The sequence below is a fragment of the Anopheles bellator genome, chromosome 1 (assembly GCF_943735745.2).
Source record: "Anopheles bellator chromosome 1, idAnoBellAS_SP24_06.2, whole genome shotgun sequence".
Lineage (NCBI taxonomy): Eukaryota > Metazoa > Arthropoda > Insecta > Diptera > Culicidae > Anopheles > Anopheles bellator.
The window spans coordinates 47,517,777-47,535,291 of record NC_071285.1 but is presented as its reverse complement, the minus strand read 5'-3'; the positions used below and the strand labels follow the sequence as shown (position 1 = coordinate 47,535,291).

The window sequence follows — 17,515 nt, the reverse complement described above, 5'->3', positions numbered from 1 at the left end:
AGAAATGTGTCGTTCCAAATGCCAGGATGGCTTCCGGGTAAATGGTAATTGACATTAGGAGTGGCCCGAGGTTCGCCCGGGCAAATGATTAGCACGAACCGATGCCGGCCACCGGAAGAACTCTCAGACAGCGTGCGGTACGCGTAACCGGATGTTGCCGCGGCATTATCGGAAGCTTAAATCGTAATCACGGTACACGGTTCCCACCATTCGGAGCGTCGTTTGATTTTTGGAAGGCCCGGGCAACCCGGACCGACACAGAGATAGGGAGCCATTCGACAAACTTCAGCGACGTGCCGTGAATGCCAAAAAATCACCGCCGTTGCGGATTGTCATGCGTCGGGCAGCGGATAAGCAAAAATCGACCCTGTTGGTAGGTGACACGGAGACGGCGGGCGACAGCCATAAGTGCCGTGGGCAGAGATTTCGCCAAGCACCGACAGTTTTCCGAGGATCACTTTACAAAGCACTGGTGTGTGCAAAAATAATACGCTTCACCCGCAATGGAAGCGCTTTGTTTGTGGAAAATCCTTTTACGGGTTTAGCTTACGATTCCATTTTGAATGTGTTGCTTTTTACAGATTTCTACATCATAATGCGCTTTGCTAGCCCAAATGTATTTTTGATGGGCCGCAGCAACACATTCGTCGAACTATTTACTGTGCTGTGGTCCAATCTCGTTCGCCAGGACATAGTCTGGGCTTCAAACTAACGACGCCCAGCACATCGGTCCTCCACATGTCAATTTATGTCCAGCTCATAAAAAAAGATAAACGAACCCAATTACCGTCCCCAAACGTCACACAGTCACAGGCCCGAACCAGAGTGATCCATAATCCTCGGGCTCGGCCAATGGAGGCGCCTGGTCCGTCGTGTGGCACGCCCTAGAATAACATAATTTTTATTGCTAAAAAGCGAGTAAACAAATCAAAACAAATGACAGACCGGTTTTGCATGGGTCCATGATATTGGCATTTATTTGTACGGTCTCTGCGATCAGCGCATACACATTCCCCGTTTTTATGCTGCGCCATTTGATTGAATGATGGGAATTATGTCTCCCGATAACAGTTTGCTTACTGCGGGCCCCCGGCCCTCGGACCGGCACACGGAGACCGTTAGGTCGGTGTGGGATTATTACGAATGACACCGGCGGTGGCGGTGGTGTGCCCAGTTGGGGTGGAATGACTCTCGGAATGGCCGGTAATAATCCAAGCCTACGGGCCCCCGTGACATACGGTTCATTTTTCATCCGGACACACTGATTGCACACACTGCCTGCGCCTGGCCGGGTGGAGATGCCAGGCGAACGATAGCAGCATTCGGACATGTTGTCAGTGGCCAGGCTCACTCGATGAGACCAGCACCCGGCGGCTGTTTGAAGACCGATTCGTTGCCAACGGACGACACTTGACCCTGGCTCTTGCGTTCGCCGCTCTCTCTCTCTCTCTCTCTCTCTCTCTCTCTCTCTGTAGCGAGGATCATGGGTGGTTGGCAGATGGTCCTGGGGCCAGAACCTCAGTGAAACCGTATAATCACGAGCCCCTATCTAGCTGGTGGTACGTGTATTCTATGGGAAGCTTTCGTTAGCTTTCGAGTCGAGCACCGGGAACATTTAAACTTCCAGCTGGTGTGATGTTTCGGTTTGATTAAAATTGCTCTCGAGTGGTGCTTACATAAGTCACGTCACATAAAATTCGTCCTTCCAATCGGCTTGGTGGTGGTTTGCAGGGACCCTCTGGCGATCGAACCTCGGCTGTGAAATTTAAAACCCCCCTAGGCTTAGTTTTAATCAATATCAATGGATTATGGCAACAGCATTGTGAATCATGTTCACTCTGTTAATATTTTTCCACTTCATATTGAGTTATGGTGATACAGGAACTTTTCTCCGCCCGAGCACAAAGCTGCCGGTATCTTCTCGGCCCATTGCGTATGCAAAGACGTGCCAAAAATCGGGCAGCATTATCAATCGAATGCTGAAGCCGAGCCCCGAGACCGGGCGGACCACAGCAAAGTAGACGTACAATCGACACATCTAAATCGGTTCGAAATAAATTGAATTTCAAATGAAGGCCCACGCCGAGCGTCGGCGGCGGCGGATTTAAGCCGCCGCCGCCGCCGGGAGCCGTCGCGTGATCGAAGTTTCTGCTGAACATGAGGCCAGAAAAGGGTTTTATTTAAATATACCATAAAAAGAAGGATAAAGGACGAAAGTATACAAAGTCCTAAAGCTTCCGTTCGACCTTCGAACGCAAACAAACGCAAACAGGCAATCAGCGCAGCGCCCAGATCTAGCCGATCTAGCTGCCTCGGCCCTGGTTTTCGTTTCTTGAAAATCTTGGAACATAATTTTTCATCTGCTGCCTCTGGCCTTCCCCAATGACTTCCGGCACTCCGGGAAATGCGGGACGAAATGTTGCAAGCACATTCCCCACACTGGGATTTTTTTTTCTTGGAGTCTTCCTAGAGCCTTGACGCCGGCAGCGGGCAAAATAGGCAATCAAATGGATCGAAGAGAGAATCCTTTTCTTAAGTCGGCGCACCCCCCAGCGACCGTTTCGGGACGCCGGTAGAGAGTCGGCAAACGATGCCGTTTTCACCGATCGATATCCTTCACTCGGTGGCCATTTCCGGCCCCCGGACGCCCGGAGACTAACTAGGGTCATTCGAACCTGTGTCGGGAGGACGGTCCGACGGATCGTCCGGAAGATTTATGAAAAATTCAAATCCAATAATATTTCTCCATTCCGAAAGGGGCGAGCATTATTGTGTTCCTGTGATTTGCACTTACGGCCATACAGCAGGGATCCCTGCTCTCCCGGTGGGGATTGCAATTGCATTCCAACGGCGTCCCGGGTGGGGTGGCCCACCCACAGGCTGAGTGGGTCGATCTGAGAATAAATACGTTTCGGCTGTTTGTTAGTTTGTCATTTGGTTTCTCCTTTTTTTTCCCCCAAATGTATTTTTGCCACATGGGAACCGGCACGAGTGTAACTGTCATCGTGCGGAACGTGCTCCGAACGCCAACCAACCATCGACCAGAGACCATGGACTCGACTCGCCAGCACCGAGCAAGGGAGTTGAACCCCATCGGGGAGATGGGTTTTCGGAGCCGGCTTGATCGTTCAATCATCTGCCCCTGACACATGTGTGTGCCTGTGTGCGGCTTGGAAAATGGCCAAAACGGGACCACCGACAGAGTGAGGTTTGTGGGTCGAAACGAGACTGGTGTGAAATGTGCACATTGGAACGGTTCCGGTGGGAAGGACGATGAACGGACAGGGGACGTTACTTCTCCGATGAGTTGTAATACATTTCCTATTAGCAGCATGTCAGTGTCGAGTTCGAGTGCGGTCAGCCGTATGACACCATCGCCCCCCCCCCCTCCTCCCCGGAAGCCCATCATTCGGAGGTGCATGTTGCTGACTCAAGGTACGGGGGATGTATGCATTTTTGACCCGGCCCGTTTCAGAGCGCCACCGGGGGCGATAGAAAGTTGCATAAGTTGCATAAACATATTACGTTTAATGAAATATTTACGTGCAAAAAGGTCAAAAGCAAATTTTGGTGGCCCGTCCGGTTGAGCCCGGCACGCTGATTAGGATGTGGCAAGTGTCAGTAAATGAAGTGATGCATTTTAAAGTTGGTTCATTCGGTATCATTGGCCCACGCCGGGGCAGTGCGCCATAATGCTAATTAGAAAACTGTCGTTTCAAAAGCACCATTATTCATGGTATTGCTACACCGCACCGGAAACGGTGAGATTATCAGCGAGAGCCAGCAAAGTTGCAGCACCTGACACATGCTGTGTAACGCCCGCGGTTGCTGACCGTAAGTTAATGGACAAAAATTAAGTTGGCACCAGAACTCCAGTACAGCTCCGATTCCTGCTGTGGCTGCGATCCATCACACAGCGCCTTCGACTACCTGGCGACCGGAACATGGTCGCTTCCTAAATGCCCACTTCGAAAAAGTGGTCAAATGAATGATTACTTCCCAGCGAGAAGAAGCTAGCGCAACAAATTTACCGAAGCGCAACATCCGGAGATAGTTCACTCCGTTTTTCTGTGGCCGCTGCTTAACAACAAAGATAAATGATGGTGTGCCGTGCGGTTCAGTTCCGTGTTCCACGCCGGCACTGACAAATACCCGTGTGCGGTCGTTTCCGCTAGAAACGGATTAGTTCGTTATTCCATCTTTGATAACTGTGTTTTCGGGAAACAAATGGATGCAAAGGCGTGCACTAGTGTGGCCGTTCCCGGGGTGCCCGTTTGTGGTGTGGATTCAGTGGATTGTGCAATCAAAATAAATAGCGAGCGAGAAAAGCTCGAACTCGGGGAGCATACGGAGCGGGCCGACGTCGGAGTGTGGATAGAGAAAGTGCACAACACACGCGGACCCGGAACCGCAACTAAGACTCGTGGAGTGCGCAACATCGTTATGCTAGCCTTAATGCACAATACTTGCTTGCCAGACGGGAGACAAACCCGGGCAGTTGGTCGTTAGCACTCCCGGGTACTCTTCCAAACATTTGGCTGCCAGCAACCAGCACCTTCATGCAGTTGCTCGTGGTGATGCTGGTGGTCGTTGCAATCACACAACCCTAACCACGGCTCCCCGGTGCCGGAAAACTGTGGCGGGAACAGCGGGAATTGACTGGCATTTTTCTGGCACCGAAACCCGGCGAACCGGGCGAACCATTAAAAAACACTAGCAAAACAACAACCCCGCTCCCAATCGATCCGATGCGATCCGAACGAAAATCTAATTTCCTCGCGTCCCCCGTCGGTCCGGTTCCTGGGGAGTCTCGACTTCATAAGGCCGCACCCCCCCCGGCACCAGGACCGATGGCGATGGCGATTGTTGTTGGCGGGGAAAGTTGTTTGCATTAAAATTCAATCAAGCGCAAGTAAACAAAATGGCGCTGGAGATGCCGTGTTGCCATCTGGAATTGATTTGCCGGGTCTGTGGGAGAAATGACGGGCACGGCCGACCGTTCCCAGAGATTCCTCGGCACCGATGTTTATCCGTGAACGATCGTGTGTCGCAAATGGGTGTTGGGTGTTAAAGCCAAGTTAAACAAAACCCCCCGGGGCGGGGGGTGTCCGGTTCCCGACGGGTTATAGCTAGTCAGCGACTTTGGCCGCAAGTTCTCCGTCGCTTCTTAGGTGGGTGAATAGTGGTGGGATTGGTTCAAATATTTGAACAGGAGAACTCTGTCCGGTTCGATTGGTCGGCCGAGGGCCAACGGCAATATTGTCGGGACGACCTTTTACGAAACCTGATGGATTCTTTTTCCAGCAACTGCAAACTGCACCCCCCGATACGGTGGTCGTGCATGGCTTGAAAATATACAAATTTTTGCCGCCCCAAAGTGGGTCACATGGAGCGCCTCAAATGCGACGGCATCAACACGTAGCGGTGGCGCCGAGTGCGCGCAACATCAACTATCATTTGTCATCCCGGCGGCAGATGAAATAGTGCCACGTCAGGCAAATACCACAAACGTGACTTTTGCACCTGCACCGGGGCAAGCAATATTGCATTCACCATGCACACGGCATCCGCGTTGTGTTGTGCAGGCCTTTTAAAGCAGGAAAAAATGCTTGCACTCCGGGCAACATTCGCCGCCTTCCGGGCCAATCCGTTCCGCTTTCCGGGGGTTGGCCTCCCCGAGGCACAATGGGAAAATATTTTTCATCATATCCGTGACGGGAACAATAACTTTTTCGCTCCTGCGCCAGCAGCGGCAGCGGCTACACGTTGTCCCGATATGAACCAATGATGATGATGGCGTTTTTGGGCCGCCCCTGACTCTCTAATTCGATATTTATTTTACCTCCAATCTGGCACTGCAATCTTGCAAAAAGCATTCACCTGGACCACGGGGCATGCCCCAGGAGGCGCGGTCGCTATGCAGTTTTCCAGTGCGCCACCATGCGCCTCCATCGCGCACGTCGCCGTGAAAATTTAATAAAACCTCGCTTTCTCTCTCTGTGTGTGTCTCCGAATCCCCTATCTTTCTACCGTCTTAGCGATCCTGGCTGTGGAATGTCCGCCGTTCGCCCGTAGGTTCGCAATTTTTCAATAGTCCATTTACAACAACGACGGCGGCGGCGGCTCCGTGCCTCTCTTATTCGACCGATTTATTCCGAATAAATCTCGCCCCGTTTTTCCTACCACCAGGAAACCTGGATCCTGGCTCGGCGAACCGTAAAAGCTGCCCAATTCATCCTTGCGGCGATGGGTTCTCCAGTGTCATTTTTTTTTTGCTTTGTACTTTATCCAACTTTTCGGGCTTCCGTGTGAGGGTCACGGGAACGGATTTTCAATTCGCTCGCTGCCGGCGCAGCTAGGGCCGGCGCACGGGACCCCATTCATTCATTGACCCGGAAACGGATAAGAGTTAACGGGCCGCCAAATAATGTTTTCATCCTCTTCGGCGCCGGGGGTTATCATCCCGCGGTCCCGAGGAGAGCACCGGTTGCACACCGGACCGTGACACCGGAACCACCTCGGCAGCCCGTGGGGGCTATGGCTATCGAGCGAACGGAAAAATATTTATCAAGAATAAATCCACCCCCCGAAAAGTGGTGCGGTGGTCAGCGGGAAAGCCAAACGGAAACGGTCGCCAACGACCCGGCGGGGAACGGGACGTGGATTTCGCCGGGCCTGGGTCGGTCGGAACTCCGCAGCCGAAAGTGGATCGCACTCTCGGGGTGAGAAATGGTCAATGTTGGTCCAGGATTTGTCGAGTTTCGAGAAGGAAAGCCACAAAAGTTACCGGGCACCGTGAAGACAGACCCCCCCGGTTGGGCAAAAGTGTTCCGTAAAAATGGGCCGGCCACCGGTGATTTATACGGATTTATTAATTAAATGCTTCCGGTTCGCTGCCCGTGCGGGCGTGGGGTCAGCGAATGACCCTTCCGCAGTAGCCGCCTTCAAAGTTGATCGTTTGAAGTGTGAAAAAGTTCATCCAACGGAGCACCAGCTTGCGGCCGATTTTGATTTCGTGCGAAGTGCAAAAACGGCGCTCTTTTTCTGGCGCATAAATTGGCTACGGAAGCGCACGAAACATCGCGCCCGGTTGAACTTGACACAGATAGTCAGAGAGTCCGAGATCCGGGTCTCGGTAAAAGTTTAAAAGATTGCCCAAAAATATCGCTAATGAGTCAATTAATGCAGCAAACTCCGCCGATGGAGACGCCTGGTGCCGCGTGGTCGGTTCGCCCATTCGATCGAGCGTATTAATGGACGTTAATGAAATCGTCAAGATAATGATGAGGGCACCGCCAGACGGTCGCTAAAAACCTATTTCTTCGCGCGACTTCGAATGGCGCGCGTTCCGTCCCGAGCCGGCTCCGCTGGATCGTGACGGCGGCGAGACCAACTCATCACATATCCGAGTGCCGGCCATTATCGTGATGGCTAACGAGTCGGAACAAATCACGCCGGGGCCCGACTATCGACTGCAGCCGGTCTGTATGTGCCGGTGGACGTCCAACCCTCTTGCTACTCATCGGGACGACCGTCGAAATTTAATTAAGGACGTGACCGGCTGATACCCATCCTGCACTAAGCTCCGTTTGCCGGGGCCATCTCCTCCAACCAAGAGCCCGATGACCGATGGTCGACCGAGACACTGCTATGCGGAGTGGTCACAAAATTGGTTACCGCTCCGATTTGCCACGGCTGATTAGCCACGTGGACGTCCCCCACGCAACTTAGTTGCCGGAAAGCTGAACCGAAGCTTATCTGGCACATTACAGTGCCGGCGCCGGGAATTACATTTTCTTCGGTCGGCGCCGGCCGTCGATGAGTCGACGGAACGTGGCGACCGTGACAGCGCATCATCGTCCCGCCCCATAAACTGCATCATAAAAGCTCATTCGATTACAAGTCATTAAACAAACTTGCTCAACAGTTTATCCGCCGTCGAAGCCGGAGTCGAGGCTCCGGCGCCGATTCGACGAGTGACCGGCTTAATTAATTTTATTAACTTTGTTTGTTCACCCATAAAGGTGATACGCCGGGGAAACTTGGCTCTCTTTCTGTTTTATGGGCTTATTTTTCATCCCACAGCCATTTGATGCTTCTTCCGAAAAACATCATCCCCCGGGGTGCGCAGACACAGGATGTGGTTGAGTGCACCGATAGGAGTGTGTCTAGTCCGTGGACCAGAAACGCCGCTTAAGTGTGCGTGGTGTGACCTCGGAGCGGAGCAATTATTCTTCGCCATTCGAACCCCCGTCTTTATCGAGTACACCACCCACTGCGTCGGAAGCCATTTCTCACCGACTGCCTGGAAGCTGCCTGGACCCGGCCACCCTGCAGCTTTGGTCGCGTTTTCCGTTTCGGTCTGCCGTTGATCGTATTTACAGAGCGCCGAGCAGGATTTTGCCACTATAAATCAAAATAACTACCGGCAACCGGATTTTATGCCCGCTGGCGGCATTCCGATGCTGCAGTCCACAAAAGGATCTAAATGCGGTCGCGATTCTTTAGTTCGAAGGACCAGGTACCACCCCTACCAAGCGGATAATCGCATTGGTCCGGTGTCTGTGCGTGATAAAATTACTAGAAATTAAATCCGTAACTATTTCTGGAAGAGGACAGCAGCCCTGAAGGCCACACTTTCCTTTCATGTTTCTATATCAAAGGCTGCGATGGGATCTCCGCCCTGAAGTCGGGTGCACGCATGGCAGGATGTGGCGAAACCGGACACTCTACTCCCACGGCATCGGAGTAGCTTCCATAAATAGCACAGCATAGAAAGCCTGTCAACATTATGGACACGACATCGACACCTTGGGGGGTTTAGGAAAAACGGGGAAACGGGCACCACCACGATGTACAACGCAGGTCCTGGGCCCGCTATCGATCAGCGTGAAGTGGATTATTTTTTCTCTCTCTTTTAAACATACGATCATCGGTCTTCCGTTGTCCTTAATTAACCCAGCATCGTGTACTGGGCCGCTGGTAGAATGAAATGTAATTGACATTTTCCGCTGGAGGTCACCGCAACGCCACCTCCGGTGCGGCATTACAGAGTGCGGTGCACTTGATGGCTTGTGGCTAAAGTTGAAGTGCCCACCCCGAAGAAAAGGGAAGAGATAGTTTCTGTCGCATTCCGGCGTCGCCGCCAGTGGCAGCATCCTGGCGCCAAGCAATCAGTTTTAATTATTCACCAGAAGAATGCCCGAAGTACATGGCCGCGCTCCTGAAAGCATTGTGGCATTGTCGCAAATTAAGCAGCAGTCCTCCGGAGCTCCGGTAGCCTCTGGCTCTCGGTCGATTCCAACATCGCGCCGCGAGTTATAATGATGAAAAACTGGGGCGGCAAGAGGTGACGTCAGGTGGGAACGACACTCCGGACGACGGACGGACAACGTTTCATCCATCAGACCACACAGCATCATCCGCGCATCATCATCATCGCTCATGCCGTGGCTCGCCCCGTATCGCATGCCCCGAGGGAGCGCAAGGAGTTCGGACTGGAGTTCTGTGGCTTTCAAAACAACACACATATAGACACCGAACGCGGAAGGTCCGTTCTGTGGGTCCGAGGCTACGAAGGCGCGCCCTGGGAATCGGACACCAAAGTTCAGCCGATCCGTGGTGTAATTTCCCAAAGCGTTCACGATGTGGGATTTGACTTATTGCCAATTGTATGGAACCGAGCAGATTGGAAGGTGCTTCTGAGCAGCTTAAATGCTTACTAAAGTAGAAAACCGTGGCCGTGTGGAGAGTTGTTTTGTAAAAGATCCAACAACTTTTGGTGTGCGTTCACACGAGCTTTTTGGGGTTATCCAGCATCCACCAGCAGTTAATTTTCCAGCAGGATAATGCAACTTGTCCATGCAAGTAGGGCAACAAGAGCTTACTTGGAACATTTGGGAGTAAATTTAATGACCTGGCCGGCTGTTTCCCCAGATCTAAACCAGAAATCGTAGTGGAGAGGCCACCGATTATTAAAACATCATAATTTTCATTCATTTCTACTGAGTGACCCTATTTTCTTGAATAATACATAATGAGGCTATCAATTTGAAACAACCGTTTTATCGTTTTTTGGCTCCGTAAGTAAAAATAATTTTTATTTCGGAACACCAAACGATGGACCTCATTATTTTTTTTTATTATTTACCTATTATTTCTTTTGCAAAACTAATTGATTCCTCATCTACGAAAAATAGGTTTAGCGTTTTATCTTCGAAAAAAAAACGGGTGAGGCTATCCTTATGAAAAGCAGTGTAGCTTTCATTCCAACAACAATAGTTGGTCCAAAATAAGTCCTAAATAGAGAGACACTACTTTAGGTCTGTAAACAAACATTAATAAGATGCAAAAACACGTCCATCAAAAGTGTTATCACTTTGGATAAAGAAATGTCCTCCACACTTTACCGGGAAGCAATCGGGAAGTGTAAACGACTGAACTCATCATCCTGAACCGGGCGGATGAGGCAGATCAATAAAGCCGCGTCATGATGATTGAAGAGCCGATCGGCGCCCCATCAACCACATCCCTTCGCCAGCCATCACTAATTGGAGTTTCTCTCCCAACGTTCTTCTTTTGCAGAGAGAGAGAGAGAGAGATGAACCTTCTGATACTAGCATTCCTGGCGGTGGCGTCGCTGTCCTACTTCCCGGCGCCAACGTGCGGCACGCCGGCCGCGGCAGGCGGTGGCCACGACTCGAAGAAGTCGGTGGCGGCGGCCGAAGCGGTCCAGCCGATCAACGATAACGGGCTGAAGGAGATCTGGCAGGAGGACGACCGGGAGGTGCTGATCCGCAACGAGCGCGGCACCAAGAACAACGGTGGCGGCGGCGGCGCCGGCAGCGCCACCAGCACCGGTAAGAAAGAGCGCAAGGCGGACAAGCGTCCCGCTTCCGGCGGGCACCAACAGCAGGGTTCGGCCGGGGCGGGCCAGGGCCCGAAGGGCCAGAAAAAGGTGAAACCGACCGAAGCGACCCGAGATCCGGCTCCGAGTAAGTGATTTATCCCCGGCACCGATTGCGATCGCGGGTGTGTGTGGGCGGCTACCTACTACTACTACTACTAACACCCACCACCACCACCACCAACTAACCACCACCAACTAACCACCTAACCCCACTCGAGAGCCACCACTACTAACACCATCGGGAAGTGTCTTGAATGCGTCAACGCTTCAGGACCTTAATTTGGGGAGCTTTTGCACCCGGCTTGTGTGCATATCTGTGTGCGTGAGTGACTTATTATTGTACCACCCCCATCGGTGAGTATTGTCACCCAACCCGGAGCATTGCAACACAAAACCCTGCCCGGTGCGGATGATTGGTTTTCGTTGAGCCGGAAACGGAAGGCAGCCCACCACCACCACCGCCAGCCACAGCAACAACAACAACGGACCTCGGGCTAAAAGCATGCGACACTAATTAGACTCCCACGTCGCACAACCAACTGCTGCTCCGGACCGTCCGGCTGCATGCTTACCCGCCGCCCCCCCCCCCCTGGGAGGCATGCTGTGGACAAAGGCCTCCACCGGAAGTGGGTCTGCTGCAGGACACTAAACAACCATTTCGACCACACATGCAGACGGTCGGACTGTGTTGGCCGAGGGCTTATGTCGCTTGCTGTCGCCGGAACGCGGGCGACGGTTCTGTGAATAGAATGAATTTAATCAAAATTAGGTTTACCTCACACAACACAGCATTGTTGTGTGCTCGGTTCGGCCTGCTGTTGTCTCTCTCGGCCTCGACGGATGTCCCCCGGCGGCTTTTGGTAGGAACCCGGTTCCTGGTTGTGTGTCTGCCTGTGTGGTTCTATGCGGTTGCAGCACATTAGGGCACACTGCAACAAACTGCGCGCAATAGAGTTGTGTGCCCTTTTGCCGGAATCGGCACCCGGCGCCCGACGACCGCCCCCAAAAAACACAATCCAATCACAATCTAACGGAGGTCTGGTGCAGCCAACATCTGCTATGCCGTTTGGCATCCTGATGCGAAGGATGCACACTGTCCCGGTAAACCGGCTCCTGATTACGATTTTCGCATTTTCGACCTCCCGGGAACGAGTGGAGCTTTTCGGTTGATTTATCATTATTGTTTGGGGGTTGCTATACTTTTTTTTGTCTTTTCCCCGTGTTCGAAATAAACGTGGAACGATTTGGAAGAGTCCGTCCGTGGTTTTGGTGTTGTGTTGTGGGAGAATGTCCGCGTTACACGGAGCATTGAATATGTCAAAATTGGAAGCTCATTCAACGTGAGTTGTTCAAATTGAACTACAGACACCACATTGTGGCTTTTGTTCGGCGTATGCTTTTACTAATAAAACATTAGGCTTCAACATAACTGTGTGGTTTGTGTCGAATTGGCACAACTCGATTTCGGTTCGATAAAACCCTGATTTTTTTTTTAAAGGAAATATAAAGACAGCCATACGTATTAGTTATGATGAGTGCACGAGGCCGATTGCCTTCAAAAGAATCATGAGGACTTGAAAGACCTGATGAAAGGCCTGAGCTGGGTGTCGAATGAAATCATTCAGAATTGGCGGAAAATGTTTGTGAAATCTTTGCTGTGAATGGAAATTTCACCGTGAGGATGTTTGGTTGAAGAACGCAATACAAGTTAAGACACTATTTGCCAAATTTTACGTAATGATTTGAAAAGAAGAAAAATTGACATGATGAAAACCGCCAAACAGGAACTAAAGTTCAAATTATTGGTCATTGGCCAGGATCGGAGGATCATTTTATGACGACATTATATTTTTTAACAATACAATCTCGGCATTTATCGAACATACCGTGTATGGCCACTTTACTAACAACAACACTTTAGTTACTCTTTTACCTTTAAGGCATGGGTTGTGCAGTGGTTTCAGTTGTCCTTGGTTCTCAGTTACCTCTTCCGTTCCGTGTGGTTTGCGAGTGCTTTGACGTAAACATAGTTGTAACATACTAACAGTGAAGTACTAGTTTAACCGCCTATTTGAAAGGCTACTAATAACATCGTCCAATTTCGGACCCCATTAACTCCGCGACTTCGTTAACATCTCTCTCTCGCTCTCGCTCTCTCTCTCTCTCTCTCGCGGTCGTCGCAGACTCCCAGTGCCGGTACAGCAAGGGCCCGTGGACCGAGTGCGACTCCAAGACCAACACCCGCTCCCGGACGCTGTCGCTGAAGAAGGGCGAAAACTCCTGCGTTCAGACCCGCACGATCCAGAAGAAGTGCAAAAAAGGTTCGTCGTTCGTTTAGGTGTTGTCCCCCCGAATGAAGCTCGTCCCCGGAAAGGTCACACCGGATCACTTAATATTCCGAGTCCTGTGTGGTGACGAGCTCACGCGTTCGGCGGTTATCTCCTCGCAGCGCTCCCTAACCGTGGCCGACTTCCGTTTCAGCCTGCCGTTACGACAAGGGCGCCTGGTCCGATTGCGACAACAATGGGCAAATGTCGCGCACCGACAATCTGAAGCAAACCAGTGACAACACCTGCCAGGCGACGAGAGTGGTCAACAAAAACTGCAACCAGGGCAAGTCCAAAGACAAACAGAACAAACCACCGAAGGCCGAGAAGAAGGAGAAAGGTAAGAAGCGCCCGTTCCCGCTCTTTGTGTGCCATTTTCAGCGAAAGGATCCAAGCGTTCAGCGGGCCTGATGATGGGCCATTTCGCGGCGTGACTCCGTTGGCAAACTTCAGGGGTTATCAGAATCCCATCCGAGATTTCGTGGTTCTCCGTGGTTCCGTTCCGCCGACTCACTTCTCTCTCCGCTTGTACTTTCCATTGTCACCATCACCACTGAACTGGGTCCGGGACCGGAAACGCTCGTCCTTCGTCCACTGTGCGGCGGCAAAGTGCGAAGACTGAAACGGTTTCTCAAGCTGTACAACAAACAACGGCAACCCTAGTTCCTTTTCCGGTTGGACCCGGGCTTCGTCCCGACTTCGTGCTTTCCCGTGCGCCCGTTTGAACCCCTCACGATCGGTCAGTAAGCGTGCGCGTGTGTTTGTGTGCCGTGGCATGGCGTGCCTTGAAACTTCACACGCAAAATGGCGCGTCGAGTAGCTGCACGGTAGACCGGGCGCTTTGTCCGTTGGTGGGTTTTGGCGAATCGGAAATTATGTTGGAGTGTAAAATTTTACGTCAACGCCGAGGGCTGTCTCCCGAGGTGCCCTGATGTTCATTAAGTCAACCTTTCACCGTCTTCCGACCTTCGCTCGTCTTCGGTTGTAAGTCGGTTAGCTTTACGGGGTCCATGTTAATTGGAACCGGCACTGCAGAGAGCTAACTGTGAAACGGTCTGGCAGACGCTTCCTGAAGGTTGTTTATTAATATTATCTAATTATGCTGGTCCTAGTTAAAAAACCTGCGTAACCTCTGGAGCAAAATACTTGTACCAAGTCTTGCGTTAAATTTAAACCATAATGGGAACTCACTTAGAGGTTAGTTAGAATTATGCTTAGAATTAGGGGCGAAGTAACTGTTTTGTAGCATCTCAGCCCCCGATAGTAAGTATACGCAGTGTTGGTGGCATAATCACTTCACGAGTTCGTTTGAAGACACCGTATGAAATAACCCTATTCCCACCATTCCCACCGCCCATCCTCAACTGATGTTTCACCGTTCTGCTCTCCCTCCTCCGGACGCAGGTCTCCGCAAGAATCGCCAGTAAATCGCCCATTCGCTCTGTGGCGGGCAACAGCAGCAGCACATCGCAAGGCAACCATCTCTTCGATTCCGTTCTTCATTTTACGATTTAAGCGGCCGGTCAGCGGTGTCGTCGAACGAGCATTCCCTGCTGGCCTGAGCTGAGCCCTCCAGGACATTATCTCGCGGCCAAACAGCAGTGAGCGGTAGCGGTAGTGTTCCGTGGCCTCGGAAGTCCGTCGCCGGGTGTTCGGTTTCTTTGGATCGGATTTTCGATTCCGTTTTTCGACGCAACACTTTCAACATCCACCACTTCTTCGCCACCGGAGAAGGGCTTCCGGCGGCCCCTCCCCACGGCTGCTGGCGGCGTTATTTATTAAGATGACACACTTATTATTAATCCAACACCGACAGCGGGCGGTAGGACAGAGACAGTTCTCTTCGAAGGGCCGAAGCGATGGAAACGGCGGACGGGAAAATGATTTTGTGTATCGTTTGTTTGAAGAAAACGGCAAAAATTAATAATAATAAATCATGGTGACAAACGTGTATGCGTGTCGTATGTGTGTCGGTGAGCAAACCTGTCCTAAGTGGCCAACTTTGCTCTGGCAAGAATGTCTTTTAACGTCAACTTCTCTGATGAATCGTGCGACTTATGCTTTCCCAACTACTCTGAAGCCCCTCGAAAATGAACCGATCCGGCACAAAACCAGATAGCAGTCAAAACCGACACAGTGGCAAAAGGCAGGGGCCGATGCAGGGCTATGGCGTGGAAGTCCTGGTGTCAGTAGAACAAAACTAGAAACACCACAGCACATCCGAAAGTAGCGCCCGCTAACAGTGATGAAGTAACGCTAACAGCCACGCAAGAACAGGAAATCCGACACTGAACGCATCGTAGTTGAGGACAGCTCCTCACAGTTGCCATTCCCATTTCTTGGTAAAAGTCACCCAAATGTGCAGAAAATCATTTCAACTCCGTTACTCCCTGCACCGGTTAGGAGGAAATTTTCCGTTTTTACAAAGTTTTCCATGAAAATGTAACAAACCCCCAAAAGCGGCCAAAACTTGACGAAAGCGACATTAACCCATCCCCCTTCTGTTTACGCCGTTCACGTCAATACGACACGGACTGAGCCTTAACGTGTTTAAACTTTTTTGCCTATCGCTGGGATAAGTAATCAAAACTCTCACCATAAGCCACTTTAAGCATAAAAGCCACGTCTACCGAACGCAGGAATGACCGCACTGGCCAGAGAAAGGGAGAGAAAGGGATAGATTCCGGATGTTAATTGTAACAATTGTGTCAGGTAGGGAGAGAGAGAACCGCATCCATTGAACATCGAAGCATCAAGGAACAGTATCGGTCGGTTTCCGTGCGGGGCGGACGGCAGCAACATCAAAATCAAGCAAATAAACATTTTAGAGGATTCATTGTTCCGTAGAATGTCAAAAAGAAAGCCCTTTTCAAGTAAACGTAACATAAGACCCTTCGCCCGGGATGCATAGATAAGCGAAATAACACAAAAACAGTTCTGTTCTCTTGCGGAAGGTTTTTAATCGGTGTGGACGCGTTTCGGTTCTGGCAAAGGTAGCACCGTCACCAGGACACATTCTGTGGGCGACACATTTTTCTCTTAAAGGGAACCTCTTTGGCTAATCGACAACAACCAGTGCCCAGGATGGGCGACGGAACCACTTCATGCCAGCAGGACAAACACATCAGTACTGGACAAAACCAACAGCATGCATACCTTCCACCATAAATTACCGTAAATCCTGTGGTCAACTCTCTCTTGTATGTTTGATGTTCGTCTCGATAGTAACGATTATTGATAACGAGTTAAGGATTCATAGTGAAAACGGTTGGCCGAAGCTGTAGTCCGGCGAAATGATGAAGTAAAGAAAAGGCCACCTTCTCAACCGGTGCACAGAAGCCGACAGCGCAAGGCCAAACGGAAGCCACTGAGAGTGTGCGTGTTCGGTCGGCCACTCGGTGCTGTTTCGCGAAACAAGGATAATAAACAAAGAGTTCATTGAAGGATAAAATTATAAGTGTTTTAAACCAGATAACAATCGCTCCTCCTCGAAAAAGAAACAAACGAAACACACATACACACAGGCAGACGGAACGAAAAATGGTCCGCATGACATCGTAGTAAAATAGTAACTCGGTAAAAAATAGAAACACAAACAAGATCCGAATACAGAGCCAACAAGAAACAGAATCGAAGTGTAAAGGCCAATATGAATTAGATAAAAATATATTATATATATACACAAACATATGTTATACACCTGGACGCCACAGCCGATACCGAGACACCCGTGGGGACGATGGGAGATGTGAGTTTTGAACCGCAGTGAACAACCCGAAGAGACACAATGGGCCAGAGAGGGAGAGAGAGAGAATGATTCAAATGAAAACATAAATCGAAGGAAAAAGAGAAACTTATACCGATATTCTTAGTATTTAACGATTTAACGATAACGTGACAGTTCAAACTAAGAAATGCGATCATTTGTAGGATACACATTGGGATTTTAGCTGCCTATCTCGTGCGGATGTCTTTTATACATTTCTTTCTACAGTTCTGTGTTTGAGCGCCAAGGGTTTTTGTTCCGAAACGGGACGCTTTGCTACCAGTGCTTCGCATTCCTGTTTCGGGGTTGAAAGTGATGCGATCATACACCTGCTTCAGTTATTCGGTAATGGCCTAATTTGTTTTAAATGATCACACCCATTGGATAACACTTACATAAAACAAATACAATAACTGTAGCATAAACAATAGAACCGTAATGGGCAGATCGAGGTAACGGACAGCTGAAAAATGAAATTCAAATATCAAATTTCTTAATAAAACATATTCTTTT

At 50.5% G+C, this 17,515-nt stretch overlaps 1 protein-coding gene across 2 annotated transcripts in view; it reads left to right on the top strand.

Moving 5' to 3' along the window:
* Window positions 1-17,462, top strand: part of LOC131205935 (uncharacterized) — a 41,351-nt gene extending 23,889 nt beyond the window's left edge. Inside the window, exons 3-6 of one of the 2 annotated variants that reach the window (XM_058198254.1) lie at window positions 10,585-10,994; window positions 13,093-13,230; window positions 13,391-13,576; window positions 14,641-17,462. In XM_058198254.1, coding sequence (XP_058054237.1) covers window positions 10,601-10,994; window positions 13,093-13,230; window positions 13,391-13,576; window positions 14,641-14,663 — 741 coding nt within the window. In that variant the 5' untranslated portion in view covers window positions 10,585-10,600 and the 3' untranslated portion in view covers window positions 14,664-17,462. Of the gene's footprint in view, window positions 1-10,584; window positions 10,995-13,092; window positions 13,231-13,390; window positions 13,577-13,846; window positions 13,979-14,640 lie in introns of those variants that run through there. The other variant, XM_058198253.1, reaches the window with a different exon arrangement.
* Window positions 17,463-17,515: the final 53 nt, after the last annotated feature.